The sequence below is a fragment of the Taudactylus pleione genome, unplaced genomic scaffold (assembly GCF_031769625.1).
Source record: "Taudactylus pleione unplaced genomic scaffold, aTauple2 ptg000054l, whole genome shotgun sequence".
Lineage (NCBI taxonomy): Eukaryota > Metazoa > Chordata > Amphibia > Anura > Myobatrachidae > Taudactylus > Taudactylus pleione.
The window spans coordinates 1,429,983-1,450,373 of NW_028284456.1; the positions used below are offsets into that span (position 1 = coordinate 1,429,983).

The 20,391-nt window shown below is 45.4% G+C and overlaps 1 protein-coding gene across 1 annotated transcript in view; it reads right to left on the bottom strand.

Annotated features, from left to right (window-relative positions):
- The window catches only part of COBL (cordon-bleu WH2 repeat protein), a 440,790-nt gene that overhangs the window by 322,997 nt on the left and 97,402 nt on the right, over positions 1-20,391 (bottom strand). Inside the window, exon 5 of the mRNA XM_088464406.1 lies at positions 685-779. Within this exon, the coding sequence (XP_088320532.1) occupies positions 685-779 (95 nt within the window). The remainder of the gene's footprint in view (positions 1-684; positions 780-20,391) is intronic.

Genomic DNA, 20,391 nt, shown 5'->3' on the forward strand with positions numbered 1-20,391 from the left:
TACACTGTAGATAATTTCCCAGGAATACATTGCATTAATTAGCTGTGGGTTCAGCATGTGTGACAACTTATAGTTTTAACTGCAATACATAACAGAGATTTGCAGCTTAATAAAAGCAGCATGTGAGACAGAAACCAGGAACTTACATAAACTATAAAGCATACTTGCCCGCTATCTCAGAATTATTATCTTTTGCTAGGCACCACAATGTGTGCAGCGCCATATAAAATGTAGACATAAAAACAATACAGTAAACAACATACATACAATGCTGAACAATGAACCATTACAGGAGTACAAATAAGTACAAGGACAATTTGCTGTATCTAGACAGAGTCATCAGGCAGCTGTGAGTGGCAGAGGAAGGCACAACAGCTCTCACTGATCCTGTAGCCCAGTAGACAGTGTCAGAGATGCTGAGGGGAGTAAGGATGCAAAAGACAGGGGGCTCTGGCGGTAAAGACAGCGCAAGGGAAGAACAAGAGTGAAGAGGGCCCACCCAAGAGCTTATATTCTTCTACCAGGGTGGGGGGGAATGTCCGGGAAACAAACAGCCCTTTGGATCCAGCATCTCCTTCTTTATCATAATGGTGATACTAAATCAGCAAAAACACATCTCACTGTAATTTCATTTCCTGACAAATTACAGCAAATTGTTATTACAAGACAGCGATTGTAACTCACCTTGTTTCCTTTCTTAAAGCTCCTGAAAAACCCAAAGATTCCTTTTTTCTCTTTGTCTGTTGTGTCACTGCTGGATGAACAAGTCCGATTCTTTTCTGTAAAGAAAAACATGACTGTAAGGATAACAAAAAACCCCCATAAGAATGCGAAATACAAAATGCTTTCAATCCACAAAAACAATAGTTGATTTAAACAGATAAATATAACATATTCTATGTAGACAAAGTGAAGCATACCTGTGAACTCTGATTTTCTTCCAGACTAACTGACAGTATGTGCACCTTATACTCTTATTACAGTGCAAGTAAAATAAATCAGATATATAACAAAGCAGGATCTCGTGGAAAACGTGTGCCTGCAGTTTGGCAAGATGGACTTTGCTAGGAAGATTAGCTCCAGTATATTGGTGCACACTAAGTGCAAGGTCATCAAGCAATAATAGAAAATTGCTTACTGCTAATGTTCTTTTTACTGTCATATCACGTCAACCTTTCTTTAAATGTTTCAATACATCTAACAATGTAATATACTTTTCATGAAATTCAAACATGTATCACTTAGTTAATGTTTAAATGTAAATAAATAGTTATTTATTTAGAGGTTAAAAGATAACTCTAAAAATATATCAGGAAATTCCAACGTTGGTTGTGCAGATCGTATCGTGTGTACCCAGCTTAACTCACAAGATTCTGGAATGTAATATCGGGGAAACAAAGACACACCTAAAAATGACCCCACCAGTGAAACCACATACCTTCACCTGTAACTCCACCTTCTTTTGATAACCACAAACTCAGGATTATTGGGAGAAGTGAATAGGTAACTTTCGGGATTTCAAAATTCTTTGCAGACCCCTGGGCATTCCCTACCAGTTCGAAATATACCCCTGGTGGTGCCTTGCCAAGGGCACTCAAAGCTCGGATGCATTCAAATAGCAATGGCTGTCTACACAGTTACTGCATGAAGTATGAGTGGACGAGTTGCAGCTCATTAGTAAGGTGCCTTCTGCCTGAACAAACTGACTACAACATATCTGGCCAAAAGGTCGATCGCGATCTACCCGTAGCTCGCGGAGCTCCTGCCAATAGATCGCAACCAACTTAATCACAGCAACTGGGAACGCTGGCCTCTGAAGCGATGACTTAATGATATCACCCGCGATGTGAGGAGCCTGAGCGTCTGCTGGATCCAGTTAGATCCAGCAGGCAGCGGGACTTGGCAGCCCTGACGGCGTGGACAGGGCCAGATTAACAATGGGGCGGATGGAGCTACAGCTCCAGGCCTCCACATAAAAATAGGCCCATTGTCATGACAACATGATGTTGACTGGCCATCTGCTCTCCACACGGTCAGCCATAAATCATAAGTAGTAAATTTGTATTTCTATTTACCTCACAAAATGAAGGATTTTTTTCCTTTTACATATTTAGGGAAACATTGGAGCAGAGAGTATAGGGGGTACACGCCCACATGGCACTGGCCACACCCACACAGCACTGGTCACGCCTCCTCTGCTTCTCATAATAGGCCCTTTGGTCATTTTCAGCTCCAGGCCCATGTGGCCATCAATCCGGCCCTGGGCGTGGAGCAGTGCCAGCATGAAGACAGGTACGTTTCTTCACAGGGGTATGTGCAAGCTACTCTGCTCTGGGAGCGGAAGCTACTATTGGGGGCACTACCTTAGGGGGCTTGACTACAGGGGGTATTGCAGAAGGGGCACAACTGCAGGGGGCATTGCATAAGGAGCACAACTACTAGGGGCATTGCATACTGGGCACAATTACAGGCGGCATTGCATAAAGAGCTCTACTACAGGGGGAACTGCATAATGGGCACAACTACAGGGGACATTGCATAAGGGGCACAACTACAGGGGGAATTGCATAATAGGCGCAACTACAGGGAGCATTGCAAAATGGGCACAGCTACAGGGGGCATTACATAAGGGGCTTAACTACAGGGGGAAATGCACAATGGGCACAATTACAGGGTGCACTGCATAAGAGGCACAACTACTGGGGGCATTGCATAATGGGCACAGCTAAAAGGGACATTGTATAATGAGCACAACTGCAGGGGGCATTGCATATGGGGAACTACTGGGTCACTGCATAATGGGCACAACTACAGGGGGCATTGCATAAGGGGTTCTACTACAGGGGGAACTGCATAATGGGCACAACTGCAGTGGGCATTGCATAAGGGGCAATACTACAGGGGGTACTGCATAATTGGCACAACTACTGGGAGCATTGCATATTGGGCACAACTACAGGGGGCATTGCATAATGGGCATAACTACTGAGGGCATTGCATAATGGGCACAACTACAGGGGGCATTGCATAAGGGGTTCTACTACAGGGGGAACTGCATAAGGGGCACAACTGCAGTGGGCATTGCATTAGGGGCACAACTACAGGGGGCATTGCATAATTGGCGCAACTACTGGGGGCATTGCATAATGGGCACAAATACAAAGGGAACTGCATAATGGTCACAAGTACAGGGGACATTGCATAAGTGGCACAACTACTAAGTGCATTGCATAATGGGCACAACCACAGGGGTCATTGCATAAGGGGCACAACTACAGGGGGCATTGCATCAGGGGCACAACTACTGGGGGCATTGCATAATGGGCACAACTACTGGGGGCATTGCAAAAGGGGCACAACTACTGGGGGTATTGCATAATGGGCACTACTATAGTGGTCATTGTATAAGGGGCACTACTGTGGACTTTGAGTATCAGGGGCACTACTGTGTGTCGTAACGTGAATAAGGGACACTACTATGTGGTGTAATGTGAATAAGATTGTGCTGCTGTGTGTCGAATTTTGAATTGGGGATACTATGCTTGATTTCGGCAAGATAGACCCCACGCCCCTTGCTGCAAGGCCATGCTCCCTTTTTGTATACCACGCCCCCTAAAATGGTTTTAGCTTTAAAAGTAGATCACCGAGTCCAAAAGCCTGGCCACCTCTAGACTACAAAAACCTACATATTAATACTGTCAGTTTTCAACACGGAACTAGTTGATGGTGGTAAATGTGCACACCCAGGAAAAGTCATCCTGAGGTGAGTGAAAAGAACACACTAAGAATAGAGGATTTCTATGTATATGTCAGCCCATCGGCAGGGGGTTCGTCAGTCGCATCATCTGGTACACACATCATTAATTATGTACCCAGCTTTACATGAAGGGAGGATATCTCTGTATAGTTTGCTGAACTGATACATACTGATAGCCAGGAGATAACATCTTATACACCTTGAAACTATTCCTAATGAAGCTCACATAGGAGTGGAGGAACTGGTGTAGCAACTGGAGTCTCAGTGGGTGCAAATGTGATGGGTGCAGTGTTGCAGAGGGCACGGCTACCACCCTTATATGCACTGCACTCCACCCTAATACAATTAAAGTCACGGTTAAGAAAACTTCATGATAAAGCAGCATGAACACAAAGAAGTTATAGTACTATAGGTCCTACCCTCTCTATGTTCTCCACTTGGTGCTTGTCTTTACAGGATAAGAGGTGTCAGTACTACTACAGCCAAATAGTATTCACTAAAAAGTGCATCTGGGTCAGGTTGGAGATATCACACACTCATCTTATTCTCACAGTCTTGGGCCTTAATTATCTGTTAACACTAGAAACATGGCTATTATATCTGTACCTGACCACTATGTCTCAGCCTCACACATATGCTTTGGCCATATTCTCAGAACTATGAAAGCTGCCTAAGCCCAAGTATGGAAGCAGGATATCACCAAAAACTTTCCTTCGTCACCATCAACATCAAGCACAGCTTTTAGACAAAGATGCTGGGTTGTCCATACTCTACCAACCCACCCCTCCCCCCGATTAAGCAGCATAATAGGTATGAATACATCACAGATGGGTCAGAGAACTCTTGACATACATAAGCAGGATGAACTATCCTCTTGGGAACCTATGACCCATTTGACCTTATTGTTTCTAGTTCTGAAATAGGATTGCTGCTCAGCATTCTAGCAACATTATTCAGGTTACAGTATTACCTACTCTATATATACTGAACATGTTTGTTGGTAAATTCATGTATAGTATTATTATTATCTTTTATACAGATGGGTCAACATATATCTATCTTCTGTGTGCTACAAGTTGTGTTACACATAACTATAGATGAGCGGGTTCGGATCTAAGAGATCCGAACCCACCCGAATTTGGGGGATCCAGTAGTATTTCCCCCCCTTGTAGTGCCCCCAGTAGTATTTCTCCCCCCTTGTAGTGCCCCCAGTAGTATTCCCCCCTTGTAGTGCCCCCAGTAGTATTCCCCTCCTTGTAGTGCCCCGAGTAGTATTTCCCCCCCTTGTAGTGCCCCCCGTAGTATTCCCCCCTGAAGTGCTCCCAGTAGTCCCCCCCCTTGTAGTACCCCCAGTAGTATTCCCCCCTTGTAGTGCCCCCAGTAGTATTTCCCCCCCTTGTAGTGCCCCCAGTAGTATTCCCCCCCTTGTAGTGCCCCCAGTAGTATTCCTCCCCTTGTAGTGCCCCCAGTAGTATTCCCCCCTTGTAGTGCCCCCAGTAGTATATCCCCCCCTTGTAGTGCCCCCAGTAGTATTTACCCCCCTTGTAGTGCCCCCAGTAGTCCCCCCCTTGTAGTGCCCCCAGTAGTATTCCCCCCTTGTAGTGCCCCCAGTAGTATTCCCCACCTGTAGTGCTCCCAGTAGTCCCCCCCCTTGTAGTTCCCCCAGTAGTAATCCGCCCCCCGCAGTAGAGACATAACAATAAAAAAATTCCCCCCCTATGCAGTGCCCCTTTTACAGTGCCCCCGGTAGTGGTCCCCCCAGTGCAGTGCCCCCAGTAGTAAGCCCCTTATATAGTGCTCCAGTAGTACTCCTCCCCCCCATGCAGTGCCCCCAGTAGTGGTACCTCCCTATGCAGTGCCCATTATTTAGTGCCCCCAGTAGTAGCCCCCCTTGTAGTGCCCCCAGTAGTAGCCCCCCTTGTAGTGCCCCCAGTAGTAGCCCCCTTTGTAGTGCCCCCAGTAGTATTCCTCCCTTGTAGTGCCCCCAGTAGTATTCCCCCCCTTGTAGTGCCCCCAGTAGTATTCCCCCCCTTGTAGTGCCCCTAGTAGTATTCCTCCCCTTGTAGTGCCCCCAGTAGTATTCCCCCCTTGTAGTGCCCCCAGTAGTATTTCCCCCCCTTGTAGTGCCCCCAGTAGTATTTCTCCCCCCTTGTAGTGCCCCCAGTAGTATTCCCCCCCTTGTAGTGCCCCCAGTAGTAGTTTCCCCTTGTAGTGCCCCCCGTAGTATTCCCCCCTGTAGTGCTCCCAGTAGTCCCCCCCTTGTAGTGCCCCCAGTAGTATTCCCCCCCTTGTAGTGCCCCCAGTAGTATTCCCCCTTGTAGTGCCCCCAGTAGTATTTCCCCCCCTTGTAGTGCCCCCAGTAGTATTCCCCCCCTTGTAGTGCCCTCAGTAGTATTCCCCCCCTTGTAGTGCCCCCAGTAGTATTCCCCCCCTTGTAGTGCCCCCAGTAGTATTACCCCCCTGTAGTGTTCCCAGTAGTCCCCCCCTTCTAGTGCCCCCAGTAGTAATCCGCCCCCCCGCAGTAGAGACATAATAATAATTAAAAAAAAACACTTACCTGACACCCGCTCCAGGTCCCGCCGCCGAGAGCAGCTCCTCCATCCGCCGCTTTGCATTATGGGAGTGACGCGTCATGGGAGTGACGCGTCACTCCCATTACCCACTGCGGGAGCCGGAAGATGTCCGGCTCCGGCAGTGGGAGCAGCAGCCGATGAGAGTCTGTCAGACTCTCATCAGCTGCTAAAGCAAACACACAGCTGCCGGCTCCGGCGGCTGTGTGTTTGTGCTGTGTAGTGCTGACCGAACTCCGTCCGGTCAGCGCTACACACGCAGTGCAGCTGTGTCACAGAGACAGTCTGCATCGCAGCCCGCATGGTACGCAGCTGAGGCGCCCTTCGCTATGTGGCGCCCTTCGCTATGTGGCGTCTTACGCAGCTGCGTACCATGCGTAACGGGAGACCCGGCCCTGCTGCCTCTGTAAGATAGCTGACTCTCGTCAATAGAAACATTGTCCCGGGGTCCGTGTTTCAGCAATGCGTTTGTTCACTTACATCCAGGGGCATCAAAAGGGGGGGGGGGAGAGGGTACTAATTACCCGGGCCTGGGATTGCTGGAGGGGCCCGGCGGGGGCCCGGGTCCGGCGCTACTCCCACCCCTCCCTCTTACATCAAAAGCAGTCCAGCACATGCTGCTGTGTGCTGGGCTTCACTGGGAGACTGCACGTGGCTGCAGTCTCCAATGTCTGTGGGGAGAGCGATCACACTGATCGCGCCCCCCCACTGGCTATACACCACAGCGCCCCCTCCCCAGCAAGCAGCGTCGCTTCGCAGGGCTACAAAATGTTTTTCTTTTTCTCCCTATGGTGGCGTGGCCACACCTCCCGTGATTAGGCCACGCCCCATTCTTTCCCCGGGCCTGGTGCGGTTCTCGGCGCCCCTGCTTACATCTCTCAGGATTTGTGTTACTGAGCTACAGATTTCACCTTCATGCTGGTGCACTGGCCTGCACAGGTCATCTATTCGGGTGCCGGACCATAGATAGACAATAAAAAGGTAGACAATGTCTAGATAGACACCAGATGTTAGACAGTCAATAGGTCGGCTGGGACAAAAGATCGTCAGGGACAAAAGGTCGACACACTAAAGTTCGACATGTAAGAAGGTCGACAGGTACAAATGGTCGACAGGGTAAAATTGTCAAAATGGAAATTGTCGACATGGAAATGGTTGACATGATTATTATTTTTTGTTAGGCACTTAGCGGAGAATTAGAGTTAGGCACTTACCCCGACAGTTAGGGTCAGGCACCAGGAGGATGGGTTTAGGCACTTATCAGAGGGTTAGGTCAGGCACTAGAAAGGATGATTAGGGACAGGCACCTACCCCGACGGTTAGGGTTAGGCACCAGGAGGATGGGTTTAGGCACTTACCAGAGGGTTAGGGCAGGCACTAGAAAGGATGGTTAGGGACAGGCACCTACCCCGACGGTTAGGGTTAGGCACCAGGAGGGAGGGTTAGGGTGAGGATTAGGACTAAAAAACAAAAACTCATGTGTAGACCATTGTTTGTTGTCGACCATTTTCATGTCGAACGTTTGACCCTGTCTACATTTTTACATGTCGACATTTAGTGTGTCGACCTTTTGTTCCAGTCGACCTATTGACTGTCTAATATCTGGTATCTATGTAGACATTCTCTACCTTTTTACTGTCTATATGTTAATCCACGCTCCATCTATTCAGGCTAGCCGTCCGGTACCTGCTCTGCGCTGCTGTCCGCAATGTACCCCATCTTCCCCTGGCTGCTGTAACCCCGCTAGCATGCCCGCCATATACGGGCCTGGGTGCCGCCATGTCACCTGCGGTCAGCTAACCGCTGATCCTCCAGTCCCTGTGTCAGGGGCGATCATGTGATTCTAAACTCCATTCAGTGTGGAGTGTTTTATCCAATCGGACACACTACAATGGACACCTGATCCTGTCAGCCAACCAGCACAGACCAGGGGGAATAAAAGGATTTTACACTGACTAGCAGTTAGTGCCTTGGACAACACGTCTCACTCCTGTGCTACGTTACTAGGCTCCAGGCTCAAGTACTTTATCCATCGGTCCCTATCCGATACCAGCACCATCGGTTCGTATCCGATACCAGCACCATCGGACCCTATCCGATATCAGCATAATCGGTTCCTCTCCGATATTCAGGTAAGTGGTACCTACTCAAGTCTAACCTCATTGGTATCTATCCGATTACCAGCTTACCGGTACCACATTCATCAGCTATCAGAACTAATGGTTCCACATTCATCAGCTATATTTATCTTGGTAAAACCATGTTGCATTCTAAGGGCTTGATCCAATTACGTGCGATGTACTCGCATGTGCGAGTCATCGCGACAGTGGCCATGCTTGACGGCCGCCCGGATTCGCTGCGAAGAGTGCGATGTGCTGGGCCGTTGCCGGCATTTTAACACAGTTGCAATGGCACATTGCACCTAATTGGATCAAGCCCTAAATGTTATCTTATCTATACTGTCTTTATGTACATATATATACAGCTCCATTTAGTGTTGTATTATAAAATATTTTGTGCTTAAAAAAAATAATATATTAATTAATAATTAAAATGATAATAAAATGTTGCTTATCTAGAGCTCTCTACTTCGAAACAAGGGAATTTTTCTTCACTTTTCTTTAATAATGTGTTGACCTTGTTTCCTATGGTTAATCCATGGACTTCATCAGGGGTATTCCATAAGTAGCTATGAGTCAAAATATACAGCCCCCTCAATTATTGTCAGCTTACGGGTATCTTTGCACATGCATGTGTGTCCCAGTGACCATTTTGATTCACACTGCACATATGCAAGATTAATCGTGCCCATTTTGAAAGAGGACCAACTTGTTTCTACAGTACCTTTTATCAACATAGTGGCCGTATATACGAGGGTGGGGGCCAAAGCAGGTAGACCACTGCCTCCCTCACGGACATTGGACTGCGCCACATATCAGTAATCCTGTCCCAAAATTAGCTGGAAGATGGCAGGGCTGGCAGAAACATGGTCAAACATTATGTGATCAGATTTCTGTGTTTAAATGGCACATCAGCAGCTGAAATTCATCGAAAACTTGTTAAGGTGTACGGTGATAATGTCATGTCACTGAAACAGGTTTGGGTTTGGTGCACTGCCTTTGATAATAGCAGGACAGATGCTCAAAATTACCAGCGATCAGGCCAGCCAAGCATGTCCGCCACAGATAATGTCTGCCGAATTGAAGGTCTGATTAAGGAGGACAGACGCATTTGAGTTAGTGAAATTGCTGACGAATTGAACATCTCAGTGGGTACTGTGCACAACATCATTCAAGAGAAACTGGGGTACAGGAAAAAGTGTTCACGCTGGGTACCGAAGCAACTCACAGAAGTTCACAAAATCAATAGGATGGGATTGCTTCTCATGCACTTGACACGGTACTATAAGGAGGAGCTTCCTGTAGTGTATTGTTATAGACGATAAAACGCTGGGTGTATTATGTGACTGTCAGAACTCCAGGGAAATTGGCCTCCTGAAATGAATCAGACTCTGCGGGCTGGGACAGTGGTAGTAGAAACTGAGGAGGTTTTAAATAGCTTTTCCCCATAGGAGAAATAATATCCACAGCGATGGTGAAGGATAGAAGGCTTTATTTGAAACAAGAAGGAACTGACTGGAATTCTGAGTAGGAGCGAAAGTAAAAGTCAAGGATGAAGAACAACTTAGCTGAAGTAGGACGACTAGTACTGATGTATAAACTTCCACGACAAGCAGGACACGAGTCAGATGACACTGAATAATCCTCAATAGACAGTAGGAGAAATCCTGAGTCCGAGTCACCGAGGTACTCCCAGTAAGACGAGACGGTAATCCTAGATCACAAGGTGTAGAGGTATATCCATATAGACTGTGTAGAATGGCAGGCTTGAAAGAAGTGTAGAACTTGAGTACATAAAGGTGCGTCAAACTCTGTGTGTAGAACACTGTGATATGTCCTGGCGATATAGATAGAACACACAGTTGTGCGTTCCTACATAGGTGCTCCGGGTTTTGACCCAAAGTAGCATCTTTGGTGCTGTGGGTTTTGACCCAAAGTAGCGTTTTTGGTGCTGTGGGTTTTGACCTGAAGTAACGTCTTTGGTCGAAAGGGCCAAGGATAAATGTGCGTACCAGATCCAAACACTGGAAGGTAACAGGAGCCAAATACTAGGACTTTAAGAGACGTTGTACAGGTACTGAATGAGCATCAAGGAAGGGTTTAAATAGGCAGTGCCTGTTGCTGATCAGTGGCTGACTCTCAGCTGACTAAAGAACCAAGAAATACTGATGGACTCTGGCTACAACAAAATGGCCTCGCCCATGAACTGAGGACACCACCGGCAACAATAGAGGATGACATCAGACTGCACGAGGGATGCCTGTCAGTGTGGAGAGAGAGACCTGCAGCTGGAGCATTGCCGTGAAGATGATCTGCGGTTGCCCAGGGCCCCGAACCAGAGACCAGAGGTAAGTAAGGTTTCTGGCTTGGCTCTGCGTCGGGTCCGGAAACTGAGGCCCTCATTCAGAGGCGCTCGCAAGAAGCGAGTGCTCGTTCTGAATGAGGGCGGCCACTTCATTTTTAAAGTTCGGCCTCCTGGTCGTTAGGTAAGCTGTGGGTTACCACCCACAGCTTAGCGACCGACCAGGTTGATGGTCGCAATGGTGAACACCATCGCAACCGTCAAGGCTTGCGATGAGACCCTAAGGTTGGGTCTCGGCAGCCGCAAGCCCCAGGGAGCTTCCTGCTCTGAATTTTTAGCTACTATTAACAACAATGATTTTAACCTCAAATTTACCTCTGACGTACAGAAATATGAAATTGAGTTTTTATATATTATTTTAGAAGGGAAGGGGAGTTCAATCCAAACTAAGGCCCTCATTCAGAGCCACTCGCTAGCGGCAGTACGCTCGTTCCGAGCGATGTTCGCACATCTGCGCATGCGTACGGTTTTTAGTACGCATGCGCGAACCAGTCAGTGCGGCCGAAAATCATTTGTACGCGATATAGCGAGTGCCTGCTATTTTGAGTGACAGAATGAGGCGTATGTGGGTGGTAACAGGGGAAGGTGCTTGAAAACGGGGAGTGGTGATCCGATCGCAGGCGTGCTTAAAGGTCAAAACGGGCGTTTTATGGGTGTGCATAATTAATACAGCAGCGTCAATGACCACGTCACTTGTTTTTTTTTAACTCAGAACTGCTCGCAAAATAGCGGTTGAAAAAACCAACCACAAGAATAGCGAGCAGTTCATATCCTGTTCGATGTACTCGATTAATCTAACAAATAGCGGACATGACGTATGGTGCGAGCGGCCAGGGGGCGTTTTTATCAAATAAACGAGCGTATGTTTTGCTCGCTCGTTCAGACTTAGAGGTGTGAACAGACTGCAATGTGCGAACGGATCATTTGCAAAGCCACCCCTTGTTTTTGAACGAACGAACGCAAATAGCGAACGGCTCTGAATGAGGGCCTAAGACTTTTATTAAAACTGTTGATACAAACAACTATCTTCATTTTAAGAGTGGACATGTTAAAAAATGGAAAGATAACATCTCCTACTCCCAATTCCATCATATTAAAAGGAATTGTTCTGATGCAGAAGTGTGTTCACAACAATTGGAGAGGTTCTCGGGTCGCTTTCGGAAGCGTGGCTACCCTGAAAACCTTATTTCCAAGCTAAAATTAAAACTGAAGCTCTTCAAAGGGAGAACCTCTTACAATATAAGGTGAAAGAAAAGAAAGATATGATGGTCCCCTTTGTAACACAATTTAGTATGGATGAAAAGAGAATTAAACATGTTATGAATAAACACTGGGGCATTTTAAAGTTAGATCCGGTTTTAGATGAGATTTTACCTGAAAAACCTGTGATTCTCTTTAAGAAAGCAAAATATTTCAAAGATATGCTAGCTCCGAGCATGTTAAAAGAAGAATCCGTATCTACTAATATTCTTAAGAAATGTGTTGGCTCTTTCAAATGTGGTAAATGTATAATGTGTAAGTATCTTCATCCTAATAGAAGGACTTTCTCAAACTTTAATGAGTCTAAGACATTTTCCATCAAACAATTTTTGAATTGTAACACCTACTCTGTTATTTATTTGTTAGAATGTACTTGTGGTCTTAAATATGTGGGTAAGACCAAAAGGAACCTAAAGTTACATATCCAAGAACATGTCAGGAATATTAAAAACAAGGTTGAAAGCCATTCCATCTCCAGACACTTCAAAACACATCACGGGTCCAATCCTGAGTCCCTTACCTTTAAAGGAATTGAATTAGTGAATTTAGGACCAAGAGGAGGTGATCTGGCAATTAAACTCTCCCAGAGAGAGATGTTCTGGATATTTGAGCTCAATACTATCATACCAAAGGGTCTAAATGAAAATTATGAAATTGCTCCTTTTTTTAATTAGTATTATTCTTATCAATATTTTTTAGCGCCTTCTATGAATTTTACTCCTTTCATCAGTATTATTCTTATTATTCATATTAATATTTTTTAGCTCCTTTCATGTATTTTATTATTGGTTGTTACGGTAACTATTTATTATTATTATCCTGTATTTTAGTAATTATTCATTATTATTTATTAAATCAGGAACTGTCCTTAAGTATCTGCTGTCACTTTTATTTTATATACATATTAACTGCTTGCCTCCATATTTTCACCTTTGTCCTCTTAAAATTGATGAGGTAATTTCTTGTCTCATATATAAGCTGGTTCTGCTGTTCTGTGATACGTATACCTAAAAGATGGCTGCCTGCTAGTAGTAAGTTTTGCCCTTACACAAAATGGTGGATGACAAATTGGTAGTCACTATCGAGCACTACTACTATCAAAAAGATGGCCGTTGCATGTTTAACGGATGGCCGCCATCCACAAGATGGCCGTGGCTGCTATTACCTATGGCCGCCATCCATAAGATGGCCAAGGCCGTTAATAACATCAAAAAGATACCCGCCGCAAGTCTAATTGACGATCGCCATCCACAAGATAGCTGCACCCGTAACTTCCGCCCTCCGGCAAGCTGCTGATACCCAGCAGCTGCTGATACTTCCGTTTTCAGCGGTACGGATTTGGCTGTCACCCGTCTCTAGGAGGGATACCAGCCTCACTAAACACTTTATTGGGAGCTACGCACATCCGCTATGCTAAGCGGCATGTGTAAATTTTGCTCTATTACCCCATACCTCCTGCAACATTGGTGACGCGGATATGACATCACCAAAATGGCAACCATACAGTGCGCATGCGTTGGCACAAATTTTGATTACAAGTATGGTAGAGGATATATAAAGGGGTGCTCCAGGACACTGATATTACCCCTGAGGAAGTCCAGAGGGACGAAACGCGTTGGAATGATTCTCCAAAACCCCCATTAGTGGAATGTTATCTGCTGCAATACCAAAAGATAAGCGTTTATTTGTTTTTTAATTTAAGTTTGTTGGTTTTACTCTGTCATTGTGCTTTATGTATGGTTTAAATAAAACATTATTCATGGAGAATTCTCTCCATTTCTGGTCTGAGGTCTTCCATCTGTTGTTATATGAAGCCAGACTGTTACTGAGTATGACCTGGAGCACAGAGGAGTGATATCATTTATGCATTGATTTACGCATATTTTGGTACGCAGATATATTTACGTCCAGTGGTGTTTCTAATTGTTGCATATAATACTACACTATATATGTTCTTTTAATGGGCAAAAAATTGCAAGCCCACATTTAAGGTTATCACAAAGGTGTATCCCGTGGAAACCTGGAAAGTGTTATCGGTTCAAGTTACCTGACTATTGAAGTACTGCCTGACTATCAGATAAGTTCTTGATTGTTTATTTTTTGGTACGCACATTACTTATCCATTTGAGCACTGATTCATTTGTCTTTAAAACACTACACTATTAGGCATACGTTTTATTATTTTTCAACACATGTACATGTATATCTATACAAACATACAGATATATTGCATGAATACTCACTCATACACACATATACAGAACTGCAAACTGTACAAATGAATACAGTTCAAGAGCAACATCAAACAAAAACATCTTTGTAAGATATAACTAATCCAAAATAATTATTAAACATAAGCACACAAGTAAAATATACAATTAAGTTAGAACCATAACAACAGAAAACAAAAATAAAATATATAAGTATAAAATAAAATAAAAAAACACATACACCCCACCCCCCTCCAGACCCTGGTGCAGCTTGACCCATTAATTGAATACTCCTACATTGGTGGGGATGTCATTGTTCCTCTCAAGAGAAAAGGAAGCATATATGCCCTAACCTGTAATATATAGCATCACTCCAATTTACGAAGTAGATACCAATTCGTAGTCTCGAATAGTTGCATTATATGTGTTCTAGTGTCAGAATCCAGGGAGTCAATATATATACCCCATTTAGCATAAAAACGAACCACCCCCTTCTCAACAACAGGTACAGTTGCACGTCTATCAAAATAAAGTATTTGTAGTAAAATAGTTTTAACTGCTTGAAGAGATGGTGCTGTGGAAACTGTCCAATTACGGGGGATAGCTTTCTTCGCCACAGTTACCACCACCGTAAGAAAGGGCAACAATTCCATCAATTCCATCATACAACCCTGCAGGTCCCAATTCATAAAATTAGTGCATAACATAGCTAATGGGTCCTTCATAAGATGTAAGGCGCATATCTTATTTAGAAATACCATAATCTTATCCCAAAATGTCCTAATTTTCCCATATTCCCACATATTATGGAAAAAAGTATCTTGTGAGAATTTACACTTCGGGCAGCAGCCTGACTCCTCCTCAACAACATGTTTCCTCTGACTCTGGGACATATATGCCCCGTGAATGGTTCTAATATGTACTTCCTGCCAAATAGCTGAATGGAGAACTCTCAGAGTCTTCTCTGTATGCTTTAATAGAACAGTAGGGGAATCTACATGTGGTATTTCTGAGGGCCAATTATGGATGCAACTCTTCCATAAAACCTCAGCTTTCGAAGGAAGCAAATAGGGAAACAACAACCGTGTCTTGTAATACCCAGTATTGGGTAATTTAAATAAGGGCCGTAAAATATCGTTATCTTCCTCCCGCAGCATAGGAGGGGGTAAAGATTGTATAAAATGACGAAGTTGTGAAAACATAAAAAAATCTCTATTAGTAAGAAGATATTTAGACTTGAAATCCTGAAAAGAATACATTTGGCCCCCTGGATCAAACACATCGCAAATGGCAGCGATACCCCTCACTTTCCAGACCAGGTACTCAGCGTATTCCAGACCAGGAATAAACATAGGATTACCCCAGAACGTATTATATTGAGACACATTGTAGCCAAACTAGGTAAGTGTCGAAAAATAGTATATTATTTCGCACTAAAGGTGGGAGATGTGATCTGGGGGTATGAAGTAGAGCAGGTAAAAATAGGGAGAAACTATTTCTTCCTCCAAGGATTTATGGGTATATACCTCACAACCAGTCAACCAATCGAGTATATATCAAAAAAATACTGCATTGGTGAATGCAGAGATATGAGAACAGCTAGTCCACCATCAGATTTCCCCAAATACATCTTAGCTCTAGATATATGTGGTTTCCCACCCCTCCATAAAAGCTTAAAAAATAGGTGAGTAATTTGAGTAATTTCAAAACGGATTAATACTTGTTTGATTTTAAATGCCCTGACTTAAGCCCTTGGGCATCGCCTTCATAGTTGACGTTGATGGCCTTGCATCGTCATCATGACTGCTGGCAGCAGCTGCAAGACTGGTATGTGGTTCTTGCTCTCCTCTCCATATCAACAAACTTACACTGCGGTCTGACCGGCAGTGTCACCGAACAATATTTTTTTTTAACACTGGGGAAGATCATCCATGAATGAGGCAGCAGCTTCTTGATGAACACAGACAGCACCCATTCTTTATGGAGAACAAAGCAACCCTGCCGAGGGCGGACAGACCACCTGCAGAGTCACAAATATGTGGACGATAAACTGCGTTCTGGCAAGCAGTGTCACCAAACAATAATAGTGCAGCTAAGTTGCTAATGCACACACACAAAAAATATATATATTTTTTTTCATTTTTCTGTGGATTGATAATATTAATTTTATTTCACTTTTATTTTTTTAACACTGGGGAAGAGCACCACTGAATGAGACAGAAGCCCCTTGATGAACAACACAGACAGCACCTCTTCTTTATGGACAACAAAGCAACCCTGCCAAGTGCGGACAGACCACCGGCAGAGTCACAAATTACGTGGACGATAAACTGCGGCAGTGTCAATGAACAATAATAGCGCTTCTAAGTTGCTAACGCACACACACACAAAAAAAGCACTTTTATTTTTTTTACACTGGGGAAGAGCGCCCCTGAACGAGGCAGCAGCCCCTTGATGAACAACACCAGACAGCACCCATATTTTATGGACAAAAAAGCACCCCTGCCAAGTGCGGACAGACCACCTGCAGAGTCACAAATATGTGGATGAGAAACTGCAGCAGTGTCACCGAACCGTAATAGCGCAGCTAAGTTGTTAACGCACACACACAAAAAAAAAGAAAGAAAAAAAAACACTTATTTTTTTTTACACTGGCCTGATGGATAGGACAAAAACACAGCAGCAGCCACAGTTAATTGACAAGACAAGTGACACAACAGCTGCAGCATCCACTGAAGGAAGCCCCCTTTTATATACTGCAGCCTAAGCCCCTTTATGGACAACACAGCAGCAGCATCCAGCCCAAGACCCCGACAGGACATTGAGTGACTGACAGTGACTAGACATCTGCTAGCTTCTCTCTCCACAGCCGGAGTGAAAATGGCGCAGATCTCGGGGACCTTTATATAATCCAAAACCTGCGAGAATCCGACAGCGTGAGGATGACGTTTTGCCTCGTTTTGAGATCCGAGTCTTGGATCTGACTCAGAATTCCAATGTTTAGGTGGGTCAGGTTCTCTGAGAACCGGACCCGCTCATCTCTACTGTGTACACACTCTCCCACATTTAAAATATCCAGTAACACCCACTGGCGAAACTACGGGGTGGTCTGGGTGTGCACAGGACCATCCCGCAGGTGGGGTGTTTCCAATTTTTTTTGTAGAAATGTTAAATATATGTACAGTATAAACACTGTATTGAATTTAATCAACAATGACAGCAATGTTTTCTTCCATGTTGACTTTTATCAATAAAATAAAACACACAGAAAAATAAATAGACATCAAAAACTGTATTAATAACAATGTTAGTGATGAAACATAAAGGGGGCCAATGTATTTGTAATCGTGGAACTGTTGTGATTATTACGGATCTGTTTCTCTGTGGATATTTACATTTTTTAATGAAAATATCCCCGCTATGTACTATGGGAAACTTGCAGGGTTCGAGAAAGATGCGTACAGTGTCAGCCTCCGCCGCCAGCCAGAGGCTGCAGGAGAGAGATTGGAAGATCTCTCTGCTACTTGTAAGCCTCAATAGGCTTAAAGTAGTTTATACCACCACCTATCGGGGCCAAACTCTGAAAAGCTTTGCTTTTCGGAGTTTGGTACATGGGATCAGATTGTAGTCCCCATTGATAATAGAGGAGACTGCAATTTGAAGTGCTAATTAGCACTCTGCCAGAGATTTATGTGAAATCTCCTGCATTGTGCTATTAGTACATAGCAATAATTCATAAAATTATGTAGAAACTGCAAGTCTCAAACAGGGACAAAGGAGCATCTGAGGACAACATGTACTTTACCAGCCATCAGGGTCAGTGGCGGGCTGGGCCGGGGGGCAGGGTGCCATCTGCCCCCGGGCCGGTACTATTTCAGTCCTGGGGGGCCGCCAGCTGCCTGCAGCCGAGCGCTGCATGAATGCCTGTTGACTGGAGACAGGCTGTTGCAGCCGCAGCCGCAGCCGGCTGCCTGACCAGCGGCCGTACAAGGCCCTGCCCACAGAAACACCGGCGGTACAGCCCTCCCGACTGCCAGTTCATCCGCACTGAGCCGGGGCTTGCTAGTGAAGCCTTCCACTCTACACATCATGTAGCGGCGCAGTGGAGTGGAAGGCTTCACTAGCAAGCCCCGGCTCTGTCTCACTGTGCCGCATAGTGTATTGGCACCTCCGTGTGATGACACCTAGGTGACGCCCCCACCAACAACACAGCCAAGCATTAGCAGGAGCCCAGCCCCATTGGCTCCGTGGAGACTACTCGACCACCTGGGTGACAGATTTCCTGACTCCAGTGGCAGTCCAGCTGATTAGAGTGTCATTTCCTGGCGGCTGCTGCTGCTGCTGTTGATATGTAAGCACTTACATTCATTATATTTTTAAAGCAGCACTGTGGTGTGTATGTATATATATATATATATATATATATATTGTGATAGGATCATTGGTAAAGTGGTCTGTGGCAGGTACATTTGTCCCAGATTCCTGTCTTATGTGTTTTAAACCTCCAGGAGAAAGTGTGCAGTGTAGCAGGCTTGAGTCTCGGCTTTTTGAAAAGCCGGTTTGGGACCTGGGGGTTGTGGGTGAGAGGAGAGGGAGGGCTCCACCCACGGCCACTCCAGGTTTTGGTTCTCTTAGCCTGGTAACAGGCTTGTTAGGGTTTCCACCTGAGAGTGGCCAATATAAGCCTAGTGTGTTGAGGGCTGATTGTCTCACCTGGGAGAGCAGACAGGGAGTTTGCTCAGAGACACTTGAAAACCTAACTGTAAGTGTTGTGCTGTGCCCTTGTTGCTGGTGAGGGCATTAGGCCCTGCCAGGTTCTGGTAGTGAGGGAACTACCTGTGAAGTTAGTGCCCCGACAGGGCTAGGATTTATGTTTATGTTTTCTTTATGTTTGTTTCTGACATTGTACAATAAAGACTGGCGCCGACCAGCTTGTACTTGCATCCAGTCTGGCGTACTGTTTCCCAGCTGCTGTGTGTGAAAGGAAGGAGTCCTCTACCCAGGAGAGGGACCCCCTAACCTAACTGTGTCACTATATATATATATATATATATATATATATGTGTTGTGTGTGTGTGTATATATATATATATATATATATACTGTATATACACACGCATACATACACACAGACCTTAGTATAGATATACCCCCACCCTGGCTCTTCCCCACCTTTTGTGTTTATAGTCCCACTCCCTCTTTGCTGTCCTCCTCCACCCCCACCTCCTTGCCCATCACAGCCATGTCCCGACCTCCACCCCATCACGGTTCTGTCCCAACACCCCCTTCCCCTCCGCCCCCATACTAACCCCGGAGGCCAGTCTTCCTCTCCTTAGAATCTCCTGTCTCCCTCACAGGGTTGCAGCACCTAGAGCACACCACATGTAAGTCCCAGAAGGCACATCAATTGAATTGTGGGAGACGCACATGCCGAGCCACGTTATTTGCTAGCAGATGGTCCAGATAGACAAGAGAGCCGACGCGCTGGCTTGGGTGGAAGGTAGTACAATGTGTAGTGCTGTGCTGAGAATTGAGTAGTCTCGGTTACAGGGAAACTACAGATGCAACTATTGTTTATTGGGTTTTAGGAGGTGGTAGCCTGCAGGTAAATATATGGTTCATCAGGGAAAGGGGAATTCCGGATAATTAGAAACTCTTCCTAAGTGTACCACTGACAGAGCCAGATTTAGACCTCAGGGGCCCCTAGGCAAGATACCGGTTTGGGGCCCCCCACCTTCAAATAATCCATTGCACTATATTTTCATTCCACTTTTACTATCCATGTGGATAGAGTGGGAAAAGTAACCTGTGGCGACCGAAGCGATCCCGCGAGGGTATGTTCTGAACCTTGCTCCTCCCCCTGTTGTCGTGGGTCACAGATCCTTAAGCCCACTTCATTTTAGACCTAACTCTCCCTTCAAACAGATCCCCCTCCCCCCACAGTACAGACCCATCTCCCCTCACAGCACAGACCTCCTCTCAGCATAAACCTCTCTTCCCTCACAACACAGACTCCTCTCAGCATAGATCCCTCTCCCTTCACAGCACAGACATCCCTCCCCTCACAGCAAAGACCTCCTCTCAGCATAAACCCCTCTTCTCTCACAATGCA